Raw genomic sequence first — 23,819 nt, 5'->3', positions numbered from 1 at the left:
GCGAAACAATTTAAATTTTGTAAATAATGTAGATGACCATAACAGGACTAACAAACTCTGGGTAGTAAGGCCTATAATTAATTCTTTGAAGAAAAAGTGAATCGCGTAGCCAGAATCTAAACATTTCTTAATTTATGATGCTCAGGTGGTCCCTTTCTCTGTAACATGTGGCATGAGAACGCATGTTCCACACAAGCCAAATCCACTTCGGTTAAAGAACTTTATTTCGGGTTCCACAAGTGGTCTAGTTCTTGACTTCACTATTTATATTCAGAGAGGAACATTGCCTGAATATAATTAAAAGAAATAGATTTATGAGCAGGTTTATTTACACTTTCAACTGTGACAGTTCCAAAAAACAGCGAGTAATACACAGTGACAGATTTTTTACAGGCATTAAGTCAACTGAGCTGTTAGATAACAATATGTCTCAAACAGAAACTGTCATGAAAAACAGAATTTCTGAGGTGGTTTCAGAATTGAAAGAGTTGATGGTGATTTGAATACAGGGGATTAGGACAAATATGTAAGGCAAGACAAAAAGGTGTGTGCCCTTAAATGAAAAGATAAGTCTTATTTCTCCTGTGTTGTAAGTGCAAACACCAGGACAAAAATGTGACCAGTTATACTGTTTATTCATTTTTATGATTTCACTATTGTTAATCATTTGATTGTGTACAAAAAGTCTTGTGCAAAAGAAGGAGTACCAAAATTTAACTATTTGTCTGTATTAAATTTTAGACTGAATTTGGGCAATGAGCTAATAAAAGTCCTCTCGTGTGAAAAATTTCTCTCAGTTCTACAGAGAAATATGAGAATGGGTGGGAGAGCACTGACAGTTATGAAGCTGATCAATACACCCAAGAGAAGAATCATTGTCCCCCAGCCAAGAAACCTATGTCGATATGACCAGGTTGCACATCTTCCCCAATATGTAGAGACAAAGAATGCATCTAAATGTCACTATGAACAAGACGATTTGCAAGAAGTGTAATTTATATCTGTGTGTACTTAAAAATAACTGCTTTTTAAAATTAAATGAACCAAAATCTTAAAATGTGTTACAAAATTTTTTTCTTCTACTGATTGAGACCTGAAGTACACATGTGTACCTTAAGTATTTTAGAAAATACAAAAAATGAAAATTTAAAAAATGTATTTTAGAATGTAACTCTGTAACAACAATAAGACAAATGATGAAAACATTTTTCTTTCTTTATTTTATCACTGGGACTGAAGAGGTTAATCATGTTCAATATAAGTGCACTTTGCACGATGAATGATAGGAAGTGAACAGGAAGAATTGAGAGTCTGAAGTGGACAGCCAATCACACTGCATGTTCGTAATTTCCTAGGATTCGTAAATGAAGTTAGCTAGTATTTTGTTTCATTTGTAGTAATTTAAGCTTTGCTATTAGGTACCAACCTAACCAAAACCTAGGAAATAGTGACGTATTCAGAGGGGGGGGGGGGAGTGGGGGGGGGACAGGACAACCAAGATTATAAGACTGTGTGGTTCTCCTCAATTGGTACCATATACTAATCACCCAATTGACTATGGCCAATGATGATGAACCGCTAACAGTAGCATGCAACGGAAGAGCTGTGGGAACCTTAAGTGCACTTGAACCGAGTTTTTATTATTTATTATATTTCATGGAAATTGTATAATAAAAAAATAAAAAAAAAATCAAGTGATCTAGATGGCATTACTTGTTATGCATGGTTGTTTGGTGCAATTAGGCAACATTATCATGAAGTTGAATAGGAAGCTGAAGTACGTCCAAATTGAAACATGAGATAAACATGAAAAGGATTCCATTTACTGATTGGCTTTCACATTAAAGAAAACTGAAAGCTATGAGTGAAGTCCTATAAAAACATTATAATATATCCCTGAATTTTATTTAAAGCATGGAAAATGTTTCCACAGATTCTTAATGTTTTATGCTTAACATAGGGCATTAGCAGCTGCAGAAAATTAGAAAGATAAAGGCAATGAAATCAAAGCAGTGCCATATTGGTGCCCACAAATAAAACCAAATTTATTATCGTAAACTATTTGCCTCTAATGGCCTCATTATGATGAGATGTTAAACCTAAATGTTCCAGTGCTGTTACAACATCACCAGTGAGTTTCTCTTCATTTAATAGTAAAACATAACTCACATTGTATCTAAATGTAAGGTTGAGATAACAGTCAGCAGCTTTATAAAATTAGTTCAACAAAAGCCTTACCAGTACTTTTGTTGTTAGTGTTACTGTCTGTCTTGAGCAGTCAAATAATGAGTGTAAACAGTTATTTTATCTGCAACTAAAGGAATTTTTTTTTTGCTATACTTACTATGACATGAAAACATATGTCTAAACCTGTCACAAAAATCACTAAAAAATTAGTAGATCCATTTTTGACATGTTTTTGTTCCACAGAAAGTACAGCAAAGTAAAAAAAAAAAAAAAAAAAAAAAAAAATTCTAATTATTTGCAGCTGATAAACTCGTCTGCTCATATAATTAAACATGAAGCATACTGGTTTGCACAACACGAAGGTCAGCCAAATTCAGAACCAATCCACATAGTCGACTAATGACCACCGATTTAAAATACTGGCTACTCTAAACGCACAGGAAAAAAGTTCACACTATTCAGAGACGGACGGCCCACACAGCTTCCAACACTTAAATTAAGCAATAACCGTGGCAACATGAAGGGCATCCAGCCACAACATTAAAATAAAATTACCAAATCCAGAAAAACACCATATACTGTGTGACAGAACAAACACTGGGAAAAAGTGTGTTGCAGGTGACGAACTGTATAAAAATTTTGTATGTACTGAACAATACAACACAAAATGAATCATGAAATGTGATGTTAAGCAGTATGGTTGGTTGGTTGAAGGGTTATGGGACTAAACAGTCCCATCATCAGTCCTTCATTCATTGGACAGTCCATTCGGAGTAAGCTCCATCAGCCAGAAATCTGACTGAATTATGATAGTATGTAAGAGTAGTAAAATCAAGGCATTAAAAGCAATATAGATGCCAGAGATGGGAAATAATTGCTTCTGAGATAAAATAATATAGGTCAGGTCGCCTTGCAAGCCATAAAACAGACCAGGAACCCCCACAGCTCAGCTGAGGCAAGAGACACCTTCCCCACTAGTCTGGCAGGTGTGTGCTGTCCAATGTTCCTCACAACTCAGGATGTGATGGGCAGTGCGCCTCCCACAAACATCCCACCCCATCTGATACAAAGTGTAAAAAGATGGGAATAGAACTCTCTCCAGAACAAGCATAAAATCTGTTCAACTGTCCTGTCATGATTGACCAGTATCAAAGATAAGGAATGCTTAATGTCTTGCTTTCATCTGAGTGCTGTATGAAGGAGCCCTCTTAGAAATACATCAAATATGGTGGAGCAGAGAAAAGGGCTAACCATATCTAAAAGAACTAAAAACAGAGTAAAAAAAGGGATGAACAAGGTGGCTGATGGAGGAGATATGGCTGATAGGTCCTCGGACCTACTATGCAACAGGAGACACCCCTAAACTAACCATCCCAAAAGCAGTTTAAAACATTAGGTCTGAGAAAAATCACTGACTCTGAGGAAACAAAAGACAAATTCAACTGTCCATACACCATCTGCCAACAGCAGATGCAGGATGTGTCAACCACAACGTACGGTGGCTGATTAAATAAGAGAAAACTATGGGTTAATATGGAATGACCGATGCAGAGACAATTCAGGGCAGTGGATTCCTTCTGGGAAGAATGGAAGAAGGAATGCCATAATGCTGTGGTTTCCTTGATAGCGCAGAGTTTACTAGAAGGAACAGAAGCCCATCATGTTCCATCTCCGAGTGCGTCAATATCTTACCTGCACACGCAAATCTGTGCACAGGATCGTCGAAGCGAATTTTAGGATAGTAACTGCTTCACTAGACAGTCAGCCCGTTTGTTCCCACAGGTACTTATGAGTTAGGACCAAGAGAAAGACAAATGAGCAGGGAGTACGACTAAGGTCAGAAAAAAGGTTATAAATAGCAGCCATCACAGGGTGACAAGAATAACATCGATGAATAGCCTAGAGACTGTTCACTGTGTCACTACACGTTAAAACACGGTCACGAGAGGTCTGGTCAATAATGTGTAGGGCTCTGTTACTGGCTATCAGCTAAAAAAAAGTGTTCCTTGCAATGAATGTTGATCCTAACTAGCAGAAAACGTAAAAGCAAACTCATACTATCTATGGTTTTATAGGTGTACATGATGGTAGCACTCTCCTACTCATGAAGAACAGACAGTAAAAGACACCAAAACGTCATGGGGTGCCAAACTTTAGGTTCTTCACATAATAGATAACTCCTAATCTGTGGTCTGGGTACTAACTAAGAAAATGTAAGACCTCCATCTAAAATTAGAGCACTTTTGAGTTCTGTTAAGGATGATCTTGGACTGCGTAAGGCGGGTGTATATCGTGTCCCTTGTAGCTGCGGCATGGCATATATTGGTCAAACTATCTGGACCGTGGAGGACAGATGTACTGAGCATAAACGGCACACACGATTACAGCAGCCAAATAGATCTGCTATTGCCGAACATTGCTTGGATACTGGTCACTCCATGTTATATAATAACACCGAGATATTGGCATGCACGTCCAGCTATTGGGACAGTGTGATTCGGGAGGCAGTTGAGATTAAATTAGCGAGCAACCTTGTTAACAGGGATGGAGGTTTCTGTTTAAACTCTGTTTGGAATCCGGCTCTCTCCCTTGTCAAGAAACAGAGGGACAGACTCAATGCTACCTCACCTGCGAATTCATAGTCTCACTATCGATAGCTCTGACTTTGGCCATCTTTGGTGGCACTAGTGTTCAGTGTGTGTGTGTTATCTTTCCTGCTTGGGTCCGAGAACCGAGGTATTAAATTTGCATGTACGCCGCCTGTCCGTTGCAGTTTGCCTTGAAAATGGCGGGGTGTTCTCCCGCCGAAATATCGGCGATCGCTGAAAGTGTTACCTGGCTGAATTCCCGGAAGTTATTTGAAATTTGTAACTAAGAAAAGTTTCACAAGAATACATGGGGAGCACACTAAGGGTAGTACCAGACATTACGGCAGAGGGTCTCAAGGTGCATTCCAACTCAGAAACCCATCACAAATTTGATAAGTTGCACGATTATGAAATTGTCAGATGATGATTGCCTAAGTGAGAAAGAGTTGGTACTGTTGAAACTGAAGAGGGACGATACAACGATGCCGCTGATCCATAAATCTGGCAACTATAGTTCAGCTGAGACAAGACCATAGTGTAGTAAATATGAAGTGAAGTATTGTGTTCCACACCCCAAAATGTGTGGGAGAGGAAGAATATGAGATTAAGTTGTCGCATGCCTCTAGTCCTAAAAATTGGGACTGCATTGCATTGTCCTATTGCTGAGTACCCAGAGTTCTGAACTATTGTATGACAACAGAAATGCTTGGCCTGCATTTTCATGGGAGAAAATTGGAAGCCATGGTAGTGTGTCCAAGTAGAAGTCCTTGAGAGGCCTCCCTGGAGCTGGGGTTGAGCTGAGACTACAAATTAGGAGTTATACCAAATGTAAAAGTTGTCATCATACAGCACAGGAGTAACCACTAGTTTGACAGAGTTAATTAGCCCATTGATGGTGATATGGAAGAGTGCAACACTCAGCACAGAGCCTCAAGGGATGCGACACACTTGGACCTGTGGGTAGCTGAGCAAAATATCAACTCTAACCTGAAATTATCAGAGGAATAAAAACTGACCAATAAAAATCAGTGGAGTGCATCTAAAGCCCCACTCATGGAGGGTAACTAAAATGTGTTGCAGCAGTCAGTGTTGTATGTCTTAAATACATAAAAAAGTAGTACAATGACACTTTAGCATTAGAAAATGCCTGTCAGAGTAAACATATGGTTGGTTGTGGATTGCCCCTTCCAGAAAGAATCCCAGTAGGTTGATGAAAGACTCCAGTATAATTTTTGGCTACCATCCTTTCAAGAGGTTTGTAGAGCACGTTGGTGAGACTAATCAGTCAGCAGTTGTTGACAGACGCTGATTTAACGGTTGAAATGATGAAACTACATCTCCATTGTGAAATAATGTTGAAGATCCTGCTGAGTAGATTGATTCTGTGAGTTGCATTCAGATGTTGGATCATCAGATCATGAATCAATCAGGGCCTGGTGCCATATTGGGTGATGAGTCAAGAGACTGAAGCAAACCCTACTCAATGAAAAGTTCATTATATAAATTCAGGGTTACTGGGAGAGGAGGCGGGGGTGGTAAAGAATTGAAGGATGTCTTGTCTTTTATACTTTTATGCATTTTTAAGATGGCTGGGTAAAAAGACAATGCTGAGGAAGTGCTCAGTATGAACCAATACATCAGTAGAAATATTACTGATGAAACAGTTGTTAATCTTTGGCAGCCCTGCAAAGTAAGGGGATTGGCACACACTTGGGATACAGAGGTAAACATTTCCCAGAAGGAGACTTAAGTACCTCTTGCCTTCCTTCTTACTGTGTTTAGTCAGATAGGGAGCCACTTAAAAGTTATGAGAGCAGTATGCGAAGGATGTCGACTTGAGACAGTCATGAATAGCTGTTGCAACGTCTTTGGTCCACCAGGGTGCCTGTGGAGGGTGGAGGAAGCCCATAGAAAAGATGACAGCAGTTCCAGTGGCGCCAATTATTGCAAATACATCTGACATTCTTCACACACCGACAATACGACTTCACATACAATGGTAGACCACATGATTCTGCCTTTTTCAGGAAGCGAATACCCTTCAAAAGTGATGATTAATGCTTTGGTATCGGCCTTGTTGTTTGGCGAGCCTCAGTGTATGAAGTGCGCCCCTCACTTCTCCAAGTTTCCATCTGTAGCATTGAGTCTTAGTGAAAAATGAAACACTGTGTTATGTCTATGTTCGTATGGGATTTACAGTAACAAGTAGATTGTTTTTAAGAGAGGAATGCTCAGGACTGGACAAGATTTGATGCTTTAATTAAAGACAGTGCCTATTCATAATTGACTGAGAAAATAGAGTTCTCCAAATACATTTTCAATATTTTCATCAAAGAACATTGTCATAATAGACAGAAAAGGCTCTCCATCAATCTGAGCACAAATCAGGAACTGACAGGCGTAAGTACCGCAGTTTCCTCGGTTTTTCTTTCCCCTCATGGCATGGCCAAAGAGTGAACATTCTTAGGATTGCAATGATCTGCACTAAAGAACTCAGGTCTATCTGAAGAGGCTTCTCGAGCCTCACAGTCAACAGCTGATAACTTTGTTCTTTTCACTCTGTGTGATATCTGCGATGCTGCCCATTTCAGTTGAAGGCTCTCCCCATGGACATTACCGAGCCAGAGCAATGACCACCAGGCCTTAGAGCTACTGGCAACAGTGTTTGAGCACCCCAGATGGACAGGTACCTGCTCCTTGGCACATGCACAGAGGTAACTGATCAGGCATCAATAGTGCATTCTCAGCATAGTTGGGAGTCTACTACCACACAGGTACCTCGAAAACCCTCCCATTGGGCTGGCTATAAAGTTGTGTATCAGATGACTTCCCTCCCACTGCTGTTACAAAATTTTTGAGAAACTGGAGGTAAAATCCACATGTAGCCAACTAAGAGAAGTGTTGTAAAATAAATAAAGTAAGAAAACCATTTTCTACATCCTAAAAACAAGTCAGATTGTCAACAGGGAATCTGTTCTACAGACCAAGCCTGAGAAAATATACAATCAGGAGTAAGACTGCAACACAGGAAAGGAAAAAGTATTACAATGGCTGGAGCCCTATGCTTCCCATGCATGTACTCTCAGAAGATTTGAGTAATCTCTGAGGGGTTCAGCTATATGTTTTTAGAGAAAAAGTTTGGCTAACCTACTGACTATACTCAGTTATGTTTTACTGCAAAATAAAGAGAAAGTCAATGAACTGATCACTAAAAACGAATGGGAAATTTTGTCTTTCTAGAGGTAAAATCTTCAAAATATATTTATTTTTCAAGTAAATGAGGACATAAATATTCAGTTTTGCGTAGAAATCCACCCCACCATACCCAAGAGATCATGCATGCAAATTCATTAAATGGCATTGCATAGCAGTGGAACCATTACTCAACAGTGTCTGAAGTAATAGACTCACATTGAAATTTGATTGATTTACAATGTTTTACTTACATGAAAGAAATAACTACATACCAAATCTTAAAAACTAATCACAGCTATATGCAGAAAACAACCAGATAATAGCAAATAGTTCATACCATTTAAGAGCTTGACCATTGTAGTCCAGCCACATTTCTGCATTCTGTTTATCTGGGTGTATATGACGAATGAAATGTTTACGTATCTGTAACAGTAAATGTAAACAAGATGTAATGTCAATTTCAATATACAGAGGTCAAAAATGAAGACACAAGAGAGATCAACTTGAACGTGAAGCATGGCTGACACAAACATATGGTGTAAAAATGAATAAAAAGACGGCAAGTAGTAAGGTCTCATCCCTCTTTCTACAACATATATCTCATTATGGCAGTTTAGAAAACAACAGTGCATCATGTATTCTTTTGATTTTTGAGATCCCTGCTTTAGTTACATCAGCTGTTATGAATTGGTAAGTATGCACTTATTTTATTTATAAATTGGGAAATCAGAAGTAATGACCTTTAACTGATAGAAAATGTAGATTGACATAATGTAAATTATTTTGAAATTCTTCATACGGCCTGTGGGTACAATAATGCACAACAAAATTTCACTTCCCACTTCCTTTCCACACAATTATTTAATTAAATTATGGACTTTTTTACTCACTTCCCATGAGACCACGTGAGCCAAAGCTACTTAGTCACAGACAAATCATTAATTCACAGAACACCAATAAAACAGGTAAAATTTTTAAACAATCACTGATAGTACTTATCCCGGTTTATTTTAAGGCAAGTCCCTCATTTCCATTCCCAGTAACAGAATTGTGGACCACTTACAGAGAATCCAATGTCCAGTATCCTGATTTTTAATTTCTCTTTAGGTGGATACAGTCTATGCTGATTTTATCACACTGTATATCTGATTAAATGACACAGAAACTAGGATACGTTTGGTATACCACACAAAGTAGCCCAATATTTCAAAATCATTTACCAAAACCAGAACAGCATTAATGACAACTTGGTAACAGAAACAAGATGGTATTTTCTACTCTTTAACTTTTAGATATTGTTGATCAGCATACCACAAATTTTGGTCTTAATGTTGTTAATTTATGTTTTACTTATGTGAATGTCGCACCATAGGCTACTCTATCTCTAATAGTGAGTAGTGAATCAGGCCAACAGCCTTGCCACAGTGGTAACACTGGTTGCGGTCAGATCACCAAAGGTGAGCACTCTTGGGCTTGGCTAGCACTTCAATGGGTGACCTCCCAGATCTGTCGAGCGCTGTTGTCAAGTAGTATGGGCTCAGCCCTTGTGAGGCCAATTGAGGAGCTAGAGCTGATTGACTGTAAAATAGCAGCTCTGGTCACAAAAACTGACAGCAGCTAGGAGAGCAGTGTGCTGACCACATGCCCTTCCATATCTGAACCCAATGACACCTACTGGCTGAGGATGACACAGTGATCAGTCGGTACTGTTGGACCTTCGGAGCCCTGTTCAGGTGAAGAAGAGTAGCGAACCAGCACTAAATATAACAACAGATGACTTATTCAAGTATCAAAGGACACTAAAAGCAATGCCTTGTTGATGCAGTTGTCCTCCATCTCTCACTATTCAGTTGCAGTTGCTGCAGTTCATTCAGTTGATACCTCTTTATAATACAGATGTTTATCACCAGGATTTCTCTTTCAAATGTTTTTTATGAAACTGTTATGTTAAATCAAATGCCTGATTTAGTTTTTCTTCTCTATATCATGTTAATGATTCTCATTTCCCCTTTAATTTCTTTTAATATTTGTTCATTGGATTTTCTTTCAGTCAAGTATGTTTTTGTGGCTCTTCTCCACTTCCACATTCTATCGCTTTTAATCCACTGTACTACTATTGTCATCTGTTACTGTACTTTCGAAATAGCAAAATTCATTTACTTGCATTAGTCGTTTATTTCCTTCCCTGTTTGGTTTATATAGCATCATTTTAGAAGTTTTCTATTTATTTTCATTTTGTGGGTGTTTAAGGTACCAGAAGAATATTTAATATACAGCTTATGATTTTCAGGAACCACTGTTACTACTAGGTACATCAGCAGCAAATCAAATGCATTGTTATGTGCTTAAATTTCATTTTTATCCCATTGATGCCCCTTTTCATTGTATGTATTTCACTTTCTATAAATAAATTAAATTAATAAAGATGGAGACGAAGGATAGCCTTGCCTCACAAATCTTCTTATTGACGACACTGTCTTAAAGCAACTGATACCTATTTCTCTAGTCCACTTTTTGTATATATTGAATCAATCTTTCACCTCTTTGGTCTATTTCAGTTTTATTCAGTTTTCTGTCCATCCTATCAAAAAGCTTATCTAACTCAACAAACATAGCACACATTTTCCTTTTTATCTCAATTATTGTTTTTAAAATCATCTGTAGTTACGTTAAATCAGTAAGTGGCTCGAAACAGCATATCCAGACACTACGGGATGATGATGGCATTGAAACAGAGGATGACTCGCGTAAAGCTGAAATACTAAACACCTTTTTCCAAAGCTGTTTCACAGAGGAAGACCGCACTGCAGTTCCTTCTCTAAATCCTCGCACAAACGAAAAAATGGCTGACATCGAAATAAGTGTCCAAGGAATAGAAAAGCAACTGGAATCACTCAATAGAGGAAAGTCCACTGGACCTGACGGGATACCAATTCGATTCTACACAGAGTACGCGAAAGAACTTGCCCCCCTTCTAACAGCCGTGTACCGCAAGTCTCTAGAGGAACGGAGGGTTCCAAACGATTGGAAAAGAGCGCAAATAGTCCCAGTCTTCAAGAAGAGTCGTCGAGCAGATGCGCAAAACTATACACCTATATCTCTTACGTCGATCTCTTGTAGAATTTTAGAACATGTTTTTTGCTCGCGTATCATGTCATTTCTGGAAACCCAGAATCTACTATGTAGGAATCAACATGGATTCCGGAAACAGCGATCGTGTGAGACCCAACTCGCCTTATTTAGATACAGGCTCCCAGGTAGATGCTATTTTTCTTGACTTCCGGAAGGCGTTCGATACAGTTCCGCACTGTCGCCTGATAAACAAAGTAAGAGCCTACGGAATATCAGACCAGCTGTGTGGCTGGATTGAAGAGTTTTTAGCAAACAGAACACAGTATGTTGTTATCAATGGAGAGACGTCTACAGACGTTAAAGTAACCTCTGGCGTGCCACAGGGGAGTGTTATGGGACCATTGCTTTTCACAATATATGTAAATGACTTAGTAGATAGTGTCGGAAGTTCCATGCGGCTTTTCGCGGATGATGCTGTAGTATACAGAGAAGTTGCAGCATTAGAAAATTGTAGCGAAATGCAGGAAGATCTGCAGCGGATAGGCACTTGGTGCAGGGAGTGGCAACTGACCCTTAACATAGACAAATGTAATGTATTGCGAATACATAGAAAGAAGGATCCTTTATTGTATGATTATATGATAGCGGAACAAACACTGGTAGCAGTTACTTCTGTAAAATATCTGGGAGTATGCGTGCGGAACGATTTGAAGTGGAATGATCATATAAAATTAATTGTTGGTAAGGCGGGTACCAGGTTGAGATTCATTGAGAGAGTGCTTAGAAAATGTAGTCCATCAACAAAGGAGGTGGCTTACAAAACACTCGTTCGACCTATACTTGAGTATTGCTCATCAGTGTGGGATCCGTACCAGATCGGTCTGACGGAGGAGATAGAGAAGATCCAAAGAAGAGCGGCGCGTTTCGTCACAGGGTTATTTGGTAACCGTGATAGCGTTACGGAGATGTTTAACAAACTCAAGTGGCAGACTCTGCAAGAGAGGCGCTCTGCATCGCGGTGTAGCTTGCTCGCCAGGTTTCGAAAGGGTGCGTTTCTGGATGAGGTATCGAATATATTGCTTCCCCCTACTTATACCTCCCGAGGAGATCACGAATGTAAAATTAGAGAGATTAGAGCACGCACGGAGGCTTTCAGACAATCGTTTTTCCCGCGAACCATACGCGACTGGATCAGGAAAGGGAGGTAATGACAGTGGCACGTAAAGTGCCCTCCGCCACACACCGTTGGGTGGCTTGCGGAGTATCAATGTAGATGTAGATGTAGTACCCCTAGAGCTTCCACGGCTCTTCTCTTAAATTCAAATTGGTCTTCTCTTGAATGTTGGTTACTATTAGCTTTTAAGCTCTCTTTAACAATACTTGGTAGAATTCTTTAGTATGGCTTACTTATGCCATGGTCCTGTAACTTGAACAGTCACTGGCATTTCACCTATCTCCAGCATTCTTTAACAACCCAGCATGGATATTACCTGTTGCAGGCACTTTGACATTTTTCATGTTGTTTAAAACATTGTTATGATCCAGTAACTGGTCAGCCTGTGACTTCATTTCCACTTCATCCATTGAGATTATTTAATATCTGACATTCTGATGCATTTTTCCACCTATCTGTTACTTCAAATAGCATGCAACCTTTTTCCACCCTTAACTGTTTTGCTACAACTTTCATTAAGTCTTATCTTCTTACTTATTTGTCTCACCCATTTATCTTTTTGTATGATGAATAGAGTTATTTAGTTTTTGATTTTTCTGTTTCATTAATTTTTTAAGCTTTTTCATTCTTTTCTGTAATTCAGTATTTCTTGTATCACCCACGGTTTCCTTGTCTTCTGCTTTTCATTACTTAGTATATCCTGCACTCCTGTGACGCTATTGCCTTATTTCCTCACAGCTTAGAATTTCCTAATTTATCTAGTCTGTCTCCACTTGAAATTTCTCAGTGGTGTCTTAATACTTCGCAATTACTTACTTGACTTAGTCTCATTTGTACTTTGATGGTTTTTTAAACATAATACTACACTTTACTGTAACTATTACGTGATCACTAAGTCAAAAGCATGGTGACAATGATTGGATTTTATTTGGTTTCTTACCTTTGTTCGACTAGAATAGATTTTATTTTGTATCTAGCATTATCTCCTAGTGCTTGCTAGGTGCTGTTTCTATTTCAAATTCTGAGCCACGTGTTTGTTTGGACAATTTCATAGTACTAACAGAATTCTAATAGTCTTTCACCTCTGCTATTCATGTTTTCCAAACCAAATTTGCCAACCCTTTTTGGATTGTTGTGGCTGCCCACAAAGGAATTAAAAGTCTCCCATTATTATAACATCATTTTTCTTTGTTACTCGTAGAAATTGTTCTGCCATTTGGGAAGTAAACTTGTTATCCATGGAAGAAGCCTTTGGCTTTACCATCAGTAGTCAATCATCAATATGGTAGGTATTAATCACATTTGTTCTTCCATTTACCCCTGAGAACATTTGCTCCACCACTAGAGACCACGTATTACCACCCAGTTTCCAATACACCTAAGCACATCTAGTTCAGTATGTTTCATGATTTCTTCCAATTCTTCACTTTTACAACTTCTGAACAGTGTTTCACACTGAATGTCGCGATTTTCAATTTTTTTTATTACATTTAGTATTGTGAGGATTTTACTGCCTGATGACTTGTGTAGCCTTGCAGTAGTGTCTTCCCTGCTGAGTCATGGGCTCTGATTCCAATTATCAGTGGTGTGATTTATTCCCTTCTCCCTTTCCATTCTGGCCACAGAGTTTGAGATATCCTTAAGGACCTTTAATGTGGCAATTTGTATTTGCCTTCAGCATTCTCCTGCCACTGATCGTCAGTGAGATTCATCCAACTTCCAGTTTCTCAACAACAGAACAACCTTCCTCACAGTGTCATGAAGCCTTTTTTCAGTCCATGCTTATACTGGTCGCCTTTGGGGATTCACGCCCCTAGCCATGATGAGGAGTGTCATGGCATATCACTTCACCGGAAATAGGACCTAATGGCATTTTTTACTTCCATCTTACCAGTCAACGAAAAAAACAATCTTGGCGAAACGAAGTGTAAATTTTTTGAAAAAGTATTCAGTTACTATATGGAAAGTGAAAACCACTAGATCCGCATGCCTCTTAAAAATAAATGCAGAAGGTCACTGGTAACTGCCTGTCACAAACTGACAGCAGATCAGCAGGACATAAAAGGAAATATTTTAAGGAAAGAACTCATTGTAAATGTTCATTTCAAGAGAAAATTTCAACTCCATCAAACCTATAATGTCAATTACGGGACATTTCACATCAAAGGGACCAATATTAAAAAGTGTCCCCACTTGACCCTCTCCAAATATAATAAAATTTTATATGAACGTTCCATATTGCCTTTGATGGTTGTATATCAAATTCCAGTTCAGTATCTTCAGTGGGTGAATTTTTAGGGGCTTTTAAAAAGAGGCTACTCGCCTTCACATCATGTACAAAGTGCAAATGTGTCAAGTCTGCTAGGCTTTTTTAAAAATTCTAGCAAACATTTGGTCATTTGCTTTAATATACGTAGACAATTTTTTATGCTGAAACACACCATGGAAAAAATTAAGGATTTAGCCACACCTAAATATAGATACAGCTCTCTGAAGTGGCTAAACAATTCACCGCACTATTCTGAGAGCCAAGGTTTGACCAACCAGTACTATTTTTCTTATGAACCAATCACACCAAAACTTCAGGGGGGGGGGGGGGGGGGGCGCTATTCCTGCCTTCGATGCCTATAAATGGATCAAATTTAATTAACATTGGATGCCTAGATGAAAAGATATGCATCTGCACAGCTGGCCAAAATTTTCTATGAACAAATTTTAGGGTATTTTTGGGGGGACAATATCTTAACTGTGTCACGCTCAATCCTCTTTTTCTAGCCACAGCTGGAAAGAGCACGCTTTAAGCTTTCAGAGGTATATTGTTTAATTTCTGGATCTTGCATCTTGATGAATAAAAATGCCTATCAAAAGTAAAGAAAATGGATTATCAATGGATACAAAAGTTAATAAAATTTGAATTTGTAAATCAAAATATGCATGATTGTAGTGTCTTAATAGTATAAGATATGCCTGTGGTTTAGGGAATGTAACTGTGCCAATTATTTATTGTATAGAATACAAATATAATAAAACCTCAGAAAATGCTCTTAAGACTATAAAATCTAGAAGATGGTAATGGAACGCTATGTTACGTCAGAACGTTTTAACTCTACAATGCATGGTGGCGCATATCTGCATTGTGACTCAGTTTCCACAGGCATTATAAAGCAGCAATAGTTTTTCAAGGCTCTATCCTCACAGCAGTGATACAGTGCCGAATCACCTGTTGCTTTCATTATTGGCAGTTTTCCCAGTGGTAGTCTTCTGTGCAGTGTTATCTTTGGTGTTGACATTGTACAGGGTGTTTCAAAAATGACCGGTATATTTGAAACGGCAATAAAAACTAAACAAGCAGCGATAGAAATACACCGTTTGTTGCAATATGCTTGGGACAACAGTACATTTTCAGGCGGACAAACTTTCGAAATTACAGTAGTTACAATTTTCAACAACAGATGGCGCTGCGGTCTGGGAAACTCTATAGTACGATATTTTCCACATAACCACCATGCGTAGCAATAATATGGCGTAGTCTCTGAATAAAATTACCCGAAACCTTTGACAACGTGTCTGGCGGAATGGCTTCACATGCAGATGAGATGTACTGCTTCAGCTGTTCAATTGTTTCTCGATTCTGGCGGTACACCTGGTCTTTCAAGTGTCCCCACAGAAAGAAGTCACAGGGGTTCATGTCTGGCGAATAGGGAGGCCAATCCACGCCGCCTCCTGTATGTTTCGGATAGCCCAAAGCAATCACACGATCATCGAAATATTCATTCAGGAAATTAAAGACGTCGGCCATGCGATGTGGCCGGGCACCATCTTGCATAAACCACGAGGTGTTCGCAGTGTCGTCTAAGGCAGTTTGTACCGCCATAAATTCACGAAGAACGTCCAGATAGCGTGATGCAGTAATCATTTCAGATCTGAAAAATGGGCCAATGATTCCTTTGGAAGAAATGGCGGCCCAGACCTGTACTTTTTGAGGGTACAGGGACGATGGGACTGCAACATGGGGCTTTTCGGTTCCCCATATGCGCCAGTTCTGTTTATTGACGAAGCCGTCCAGGTAAAAATAAGCTTCGTCAGTAAACCAAATGCTGCCCACATGCATATCGCCGTCATCAATCCTGTGCACTATATCGTTAGCGAATGTCTCTCATGCAGCAATGGTAGCGGCGCTGAGGGGTTGCCGCGTTTGAATTTTGTATGGATAGAGGTGTAAACTCTGGCGCATGAGATGATACGTGGACGTTGGCGTCATTTGGATTGCAGCTGCAACACGGCGAAAGAAAACCCGAGGCCGCTGTTGGATCACCTGCTGCACTAGCTGCGCGTTGCCCTCTGTGGTTGCCGTACGCGGTCGCCCTACCTTTCCAGCACGTTCATCCGTCACATTCCCAGTCCGTTGAAATTTTTCAAACAGATCCTTTATTGTATCGCTTTTCGGTCCTTTGGTTACATTAAACCTCCGTTGAAAACTTCATCTTGTTGCAACAACACTGTGTTCTAGGCGGTGGAATTCCAACACCAGAAAAATCCTCTGTTCTAAGGAATAAACCATGTTGTCTACAGCACACTTGCACGTTGTGAACAGCACACGCTTACAGCAGAAAGACGACGTACAGAATGGCGCACCCACAGACTGCGTTGTCTTCTATATCTTTCACATCACTTGCAGTGCCATCTGTTGTTGAAAATTGTAACTAGTGTAATTTCGAAAGTTTGTCCGCCTGAAAATGTACTGTTGTCCCAAGCATATTGCAACAAACGGTGTATTTCTATCGCTGCTCGTTTAGTTTTTATTGCCATTTCAAATACACCGGTCATTTTTGAAACACCCTGTACAATCTTAGTGTTGAGTTCTGAATGTTTGAATAATCAGTAATCATTGTTGTAGCTGAAGGTAAATACTAAAACAATATGTTTTGATAGCCTAATTTGTATATTTTATACACAGACAAGACTGAATCAGTCACAAGTAATTTACAAAAACTGCAAGATTTTACCATGTGTAACAGCATCCTACATTGTGCTTCAAACCACAATAATCATGAGCTTTCAAAATTGCTTTGTTATAGGTTAATAAACTATTGTATAAAATGAACCAAGAGACCCTTACAACCTGCTACTTTAGTGGATCAGATGGAGCTGACTGTCATAAGTAATCACCACTCTATTATGTTAAAAAGTAAACTACAACCAGTCAATGAAATGTCACCAATGGACAAGGAGCATCAACAATGTAGGTCTGAGTTGATTTTATTGAAGATGCTCAAATTTGTTCATACCATAATGCCCTGTTGCTGACAAAATTTCAATTACTGCAGAGGACTAGCTGCAACTCATTTGGTAGAAGAAAACACATAACCAAGAAGGCTTTAATACCAGTACCCATTGCAATGTCTGATAGGTTGAAGTTACTCACTAATGAAGTTTTTAAACCTGGTCAGAAAATTTGTACCAAATGTAGATACGAAGTGGCCCAAAAGGAATCACCCCACCCGGATAAATAAGAATCACCATCCACTGAAGACAAAGATGTTGTTGACGCTAGCTTTAGTGCTAATACTTCATTATCATAACTTGAAGAGTCACCATTAAAGCATCAATGGATCAGCAAAAGCGATTCAATGGGATACAAAAGCACAAAGTTCTGAAAGCCCAAGACAGCATTACTAAGGTAATTGCCATGGCAGCTGGTGTGAGCCAAGTAGATATTGCTCAAATACAAATGGAAGAGTGCCAAAAATGTAAAGATATGGACCTCTTAATTGAATAGCTTAATTAAGTTTCAGATTTCAAGCAATTACTGTAAAGTTCAAATTTTGGCCGTGGCCCTAAAAAGCTAAACTATTGAAAATATGGCTAAAAGATTTGCTGTTTCAACTAAAATGGTGAAGAAGACTAGGACACTAAAGATGGAAGATGGGATTTTGGCATAATCTAGCAAACCAAAAAGAGAAAAAGCTCAATGATGAAGTAAAACAAAATGTCCTCAATTTTTTCGAAGATTTTTCTCATTTATGCCCGGGCAAAAAGGATTGTGTTGCAGTAAGAATAAATAGGGAAAGATTCACAAGCAGAAATGTCTGCTTCTCTTTAATCTGAAAGAAATGTTCATTGCTTATTGCAAGTAATATGGGAATCAATTGAGCTTCTCAAAGTTGTTTGAGCTTAGGCCAAAATGGTGTACTACAGTTGGTACTTGTGGATCACATTCAGTATCTGTTTGTGCAGTTCATCAAAATGTCAAATTAATGTTGGCTTCAGCAACATCAATCCAAGACGATTACAAGGATTTGATGAAAAACCTGTATACGGTTTGGAATCAAAAGACTGTAGGCTGAAACGTTGTGAGGAATGCCCACGAAAAATGCAACTAGAGGCTTCTCTTGACTATGACTCTGAAGAAACAATGAAATAAAAGCAGTTGATCCATACTGATAGCCACAAATTGGAGACACATCAGAACTATTGAAGATGTCATGGAAGCATTGATTCTGAAAATTACCATTGTAAGGAGCCATCCCTTTGTGTCACAACACTAAAGTGCATACCTTAAACAGTTAAAAGGAAATCTTGCAGAAAATGAATTAGTTATACTGATGGATTCTGCTGAGAATTATAGAATTATTCCTTTGTTGTTCAAGGTGCTGTGCAAGAATTTCATTGGGTGAATTATCATGCCACATTACATCTATTTGTTGTCTATTTTAGTGGCAAAGAATGTCAGTGTTAGCATTTGTATTATCACCAACTATCTCCATCACGATACCATTGCTATCAATGCCTTTCAAATAAAATTAATAGCATATTTAAAGACAAAGACTGAAAACATTATGAACATTTATTGCTTTAGTGGTGGTTCAGCTGCTCAATTTAAGAATCTTAAAAATTTCATCAATTTATGTCTGCACAAAAAGGATTTTGGCATCACTTGCCGAATGGAAATTTTTTGGAACAAGCCACAATAAATTGCCCTGTGATGGTTTTGGGGGAACAGCAAGAACACTAACTGCCCAAGTTAGTCTGCAGAGACACTTAGATAACCAACTATTGACCCCATATGATTTGTTCAAATTCTGTGATGCTAGCATTCCAGGCATAAAGTTTTTTATGTGCCAAAAGAAGAAACGGAAATAATTCAGCCTGATCTAGAAACAAGGTTTGCCAGGGAAGACACAATTTCTGGATCAAGAGAAAATCATCAATTTAAGCCAATTAGTTGCAATCAGCTCACAGTAAATGAGAGTTTCCAATGATGTTACAGCATTCCCAGTTAATGCCTTCAACACAGATAAAGAAATTTCAACAATCTCAATTGCATGTTTACAATGTTGCATGTGTGTATGACAATTTTTGGTGGGTTGGAAATGTGTGTGAAGTTACACATGAACAACGAAATGTCCTCAGCAGTCTTATGCACTCACATGGTTCTGCTCACTCCTTCCATTGGCCACCTGCTAAAAACACCTGCTAAATTCCTGAGAAACATATTTTCATGACTTCAGAAGCACCATCAACATGATCATCAGGAAGACAATAGTTATCCACAATATGTCCTTGATAAAATCATAGAACTGTTTAACCAAAAATGAAACTGACTTTTTAGCATTTTTGTTTTGGAAATTTGCTGTGTTGTGTATTACAGTTGTGTTTATGGCATGTGTTAAATTAATGTTTGAAACTGATCATACAATTGAATAAAAAAATTAATTATGGAACTTAATGTGAAGAATATTTCATTTTTCAATCTTCTCTAAGTGCTAAAGTAATAACTTTTGAAACACATTCTTGCACATCAAAACGCAAGATTCAGAAATTAAACAATACAACTTTGAAAGCTTTCAGTGTGCTCTTTCCAGCTATGGCAACAAAACAGGATTGAACATGACACAGTTGACATATTACTCCCCAAAAATACCCTAAAATTTGTTCATAGAAAATTTTGGCCAACTGTGCAGATGCATATCTTTTCATCTAGGCATCCAATGTTAATTAAATTTGATCCATATAAAGACATCATATGGTATGAATAGCCCCCTGAAGTTTTGGTGTGATGGGTTCATATGAAAACTAGTACTGGTTGGTCAAACTTTGGTTCTCAGAATAGCACAATGAATTTGTTAGCCACTTTAGAGAGCTGTATCTATATTTAGGTGTGGCTAAATTCCTAATTTTTGCCACGGTGTAATTCAGGATAAAAAGTTGTCTATGTATATTAAAGCAAATGACCAAATGTTTGCTAAAACTTTTAAAAAAGCCTAGCAGACTTGGCACATTTGCACTTTGTACATGATGCAAAGGTGAGTAGCCTCTCTTCAAAAGCCCCTAAAAATTCAACTACTTAAGATACTGAACTGAAATTTGGTATATAACTATCAAAGGCAATACAGAACCTTCAAACAAACTTTCATTAGATTTGGAGATGGTCGAATGGGGACCCCTGCCCCCCCCCCCCCCCTTGACATGGAATGACCCTTATGTATTTTGTTTAACATTGTAAGTGTGGTTGTGACAGCATGTAAAACTTTACAAGGGATTGTCCGTGCTCCAACTTCCAAGTGCATCTTGGTATTGCCTGATTCGCTTAGATAATGAAGTAATGAGGTTTTTGTTCCAATTGCGAGAGTAATACAATGTACTTATTGTACCAAGAACCTTAAAACAATGGGTGCTACAGTGTAAGTAACATTATTTTCAGAGAAACCCTTCATTTGCAAGAGAAAATAAAGACAAATGCAATAAATAATTTAACATAGTTCTCATTACGCTTTTGCGGCATGTTAGGATTTCTGCAACAAAAGCATAATGAAAACTGTCACCACAGCACAGAGTCCACCTTTAAGACAAAATCATTAATGATATTACAACACTGATAGTGCAAAAGCGGGGGGGGGGGGGGGGGGGGGGGGGGGAGAGGGAGAGAGAGAGAGAGAGAGAGAGAGAGAGAGAGAGAGAGAGAGAGATTCATATTTTAGCCAGCCAAATTTTCAATTATGACCTCTCTTCCTTCAAATGGTGGATAAAATTAAAGCAATAATTCATGAGCCTTTGAGCTATTTCCAAAATGGTGAATAGGAGACCAAACTTCGATGAAGAAAACATGTTAACTTTAACCAAATGCCACCGAAAGAGTCATTTGGAAATTCTTTAAAACAAAAGTTTCTGTAGTCACTGTTGGAAGTTTGTTAATCATTGTATAATACATCAGCAAGAGAGGTATGCTGGACATGATGAAAATGATTATACAGCACTTCTTTAACACACTCAAGACTTTACCTTTAGACATTGCCCAGGAAATTTTCTCTGGCATTTCTGATGGGAAGATTCTGTACAAAATTTCTATTCTGGACACTATAGTGAAAAAGTCTGGTGTGGACAGGTCCTTTGTAGCTGCCACAATATGAGTTCCTGCCACCTTGTCCTCACCACCTCAAGACCCATTATTGACCAGTGGTAAATAGCGCTAGCAGGTGGAAGTAAGTTAACCTGCTGAGTTCCAAAAGCTGGAGAAAAATGTATGTAGGCAATGTATGTAGGCAAAGCAAACCAGATATTTTTTATTAATATGGGCAAATTCATTAATTCAATAAAAATTGCAAATTCTTTTTTCTTATAATGTCCTTCAATCTTGTGTGCCTGCACCAAATACTGTGCTTCCATTGTAAATGCTGGTACTCACAGTAAATCATCTTGTGACAGATACGGCAACTATAGCAGCAACTAAAATGGAATAATCAATGTTTTTTTGTGATAGATATGCATTCCCATTCCCCTCACACAGCTCATGTACCTTTTCAAATTTTTGTATTTAACTGCTGTTATCACATTCAAGAGGGAAGTAATGAAACACAATACAGTCAGTTTTGACTAACAATGCTATCAATACGTATGGTGACTGATCTCATGCAATCACACATATTTTAATTATGAAAGTTCAGGAATCCTGCAAAATTATGAGTTTTTATGGCAGGAATGTTCTTGTGTTTAATTCCTGTAACCACATAAAAAATTGTAAATACCAGTCCATACTGAGAAAGTAGTGATTTTGAGAAGGAACATAGACACTATCACACAATGCAGAAAGTGTTAAAAAACCAACTGCTATTGTTGGCTTCAACAACTCACAATCAAACTACAATCTTCAGTCTTTGCTGAACAGGTTAGCTCATTTAATTATTTGGGATTTTTGATAACCCACGATCAATATGAAGAACCGAGAAATTACTTAAATTTTGACTTGTGCATTGCCCATAAACACAACACTTATGACAAAACAAGAATGGACATTCAGTGCCTATTCTGTTCCTCTAAACACGATGAACCAAAGAGCTATCAAAAGAGTTGTAATGAAATTCTTGATCAGAATGGCTGCAAAATATCAGACAGGAATGAAAGATACTCAATATAAATGAAGACAGCAGGAAGATAGTATGTCTGTGAAAAAGGCTTCATTCTACAAACCAACTTGTTAGTGATATGTTGGGGTCAATGGAAATGTCTGATCTGACCCATGATGTAAGGGCGTGTGATGTTATTATGGCAAGGAGTTTAGTTTATGAGTTGGTTGTGTTTGTATGTCATCTTGTTGTGTATGATGGTACCCTTTGGTTGGTTTTTATTTTTTTTCTAATATTATTTTTTTTTTAGGGCACAAAACTGCTATGGTCATTAACACCCGGTCTGTGACTTAGGAAAAGGTAAAAAAAACGAAACTGGAAACCAGCAGCAATGGGAGCAAAACTCAAAAAACTGAGGAAACTAAAAACAGAAGGAAAGCTTTAAAAACCACTATAGAAGGGGGGGTTGTTTGTCCCCAAAAAGAGCTTCAAATGACTGACGTCATCTCACTGGCATTAATAAACTCGAGAACACGATAGGCTGAGCGCGTGTCATCTGCTAAAATGGAAAATATATCAGGCAACAGCTGTAGGCGGGCACGTAATGAGAGTAAAATAGGGGCTCTCAAGTAAAAGGTGTCTCACCGTCCACAGTTAAGAGCAGTGGGGACAGAGTGGGGGAGGATCACCACATAAAAGATGTCGATGGTTAAAAAGACTGTGCCCTATCCGGAGTCCAGTTAAAATTACCTCCTCCCGACGACGAGTTCGGGAGGAAGAGGTCCAAGCACAGGGAAGAGCTTTCACGTCCCGCAATTTATTATTGGGAAGCGTCGACCAATGTGCGTGCCATAAAAGAGCAACACGATGACATAAAACACTCTGTAGATCGGCGAATGGAATCATGCGAATAGCTGGCTGAAGAGAGACTGCAGCCTTGGCCGCTATATCGGCCGCCTCATTTCCACAGATACCAACGTGTCCTGGGATCCAGAGGAACACCACAGAGATGCCCCCCAAGTGAAGCAAGTGGAGGCAGTCCTGAATCCAGTGGACCAGAGGGTGGACAGGGTAGAGAGCTTGGAGACTGAGGAGAGAGCTGAGCGAATCTGCACAGATAACATACTGTATCCGCTGATGGCGGCGGATGTATTCGACAGCCTGGAGAGCAGCGTAAAGCTCCGCAGTAAAAACCGAACACTGGTCGGGAAGCCGAAATCGATTTGGGGTGTCGCCAACAATATAGGCACTCCCAACACC

The 23,819-nt window shown here is 38.8% G+C and overlaps 1 protein-coding gene across 1 annotated transcript in view; it reads right to left on the bottom strand.

Annotated features, from left to right (window-relative positions):
* The window catches only part of LOC124722985 (autophagy protein 5), a 111,283-nt gene that overhangs the window by 72,365 nt on the left and 15,099 nt on the right, over nt 1–23,819 (bottom strand). Inside the window, exon 2 of the mRNA XM_047248154.1 lies at nt 8,308–8,393. Within this exon, the coding sequence (XP_047104110.1) occupies nt 8,308–8,393 (86 nt within the window). The remainder of the gene's footprint in view (nt 1–8,307; nt 8,394–23,819) is intronic.

The sequence above is a fragment of the Schistocerca piceifrons genome, chromosome X (genome assembly GCF_021461385.2).
Source record: "Schistocerca piceifrons isolate TAMUIC-IGC-003096 chromosome X, iqSchPice1.1, whole genome shotgun sequence".
NCBI classification, from domain to species: Eukaryota; Metazoa; Arthropoda; class Insecta; order Orthoptera; family Acrididae; genus Schistocerca; species Schistocerca piceifrons.
The sequence above is the reverse complement of the archived record's forward strand: the minus strand, read 5'-3'. Positions and strand labels throughout refer to the sequence as shown.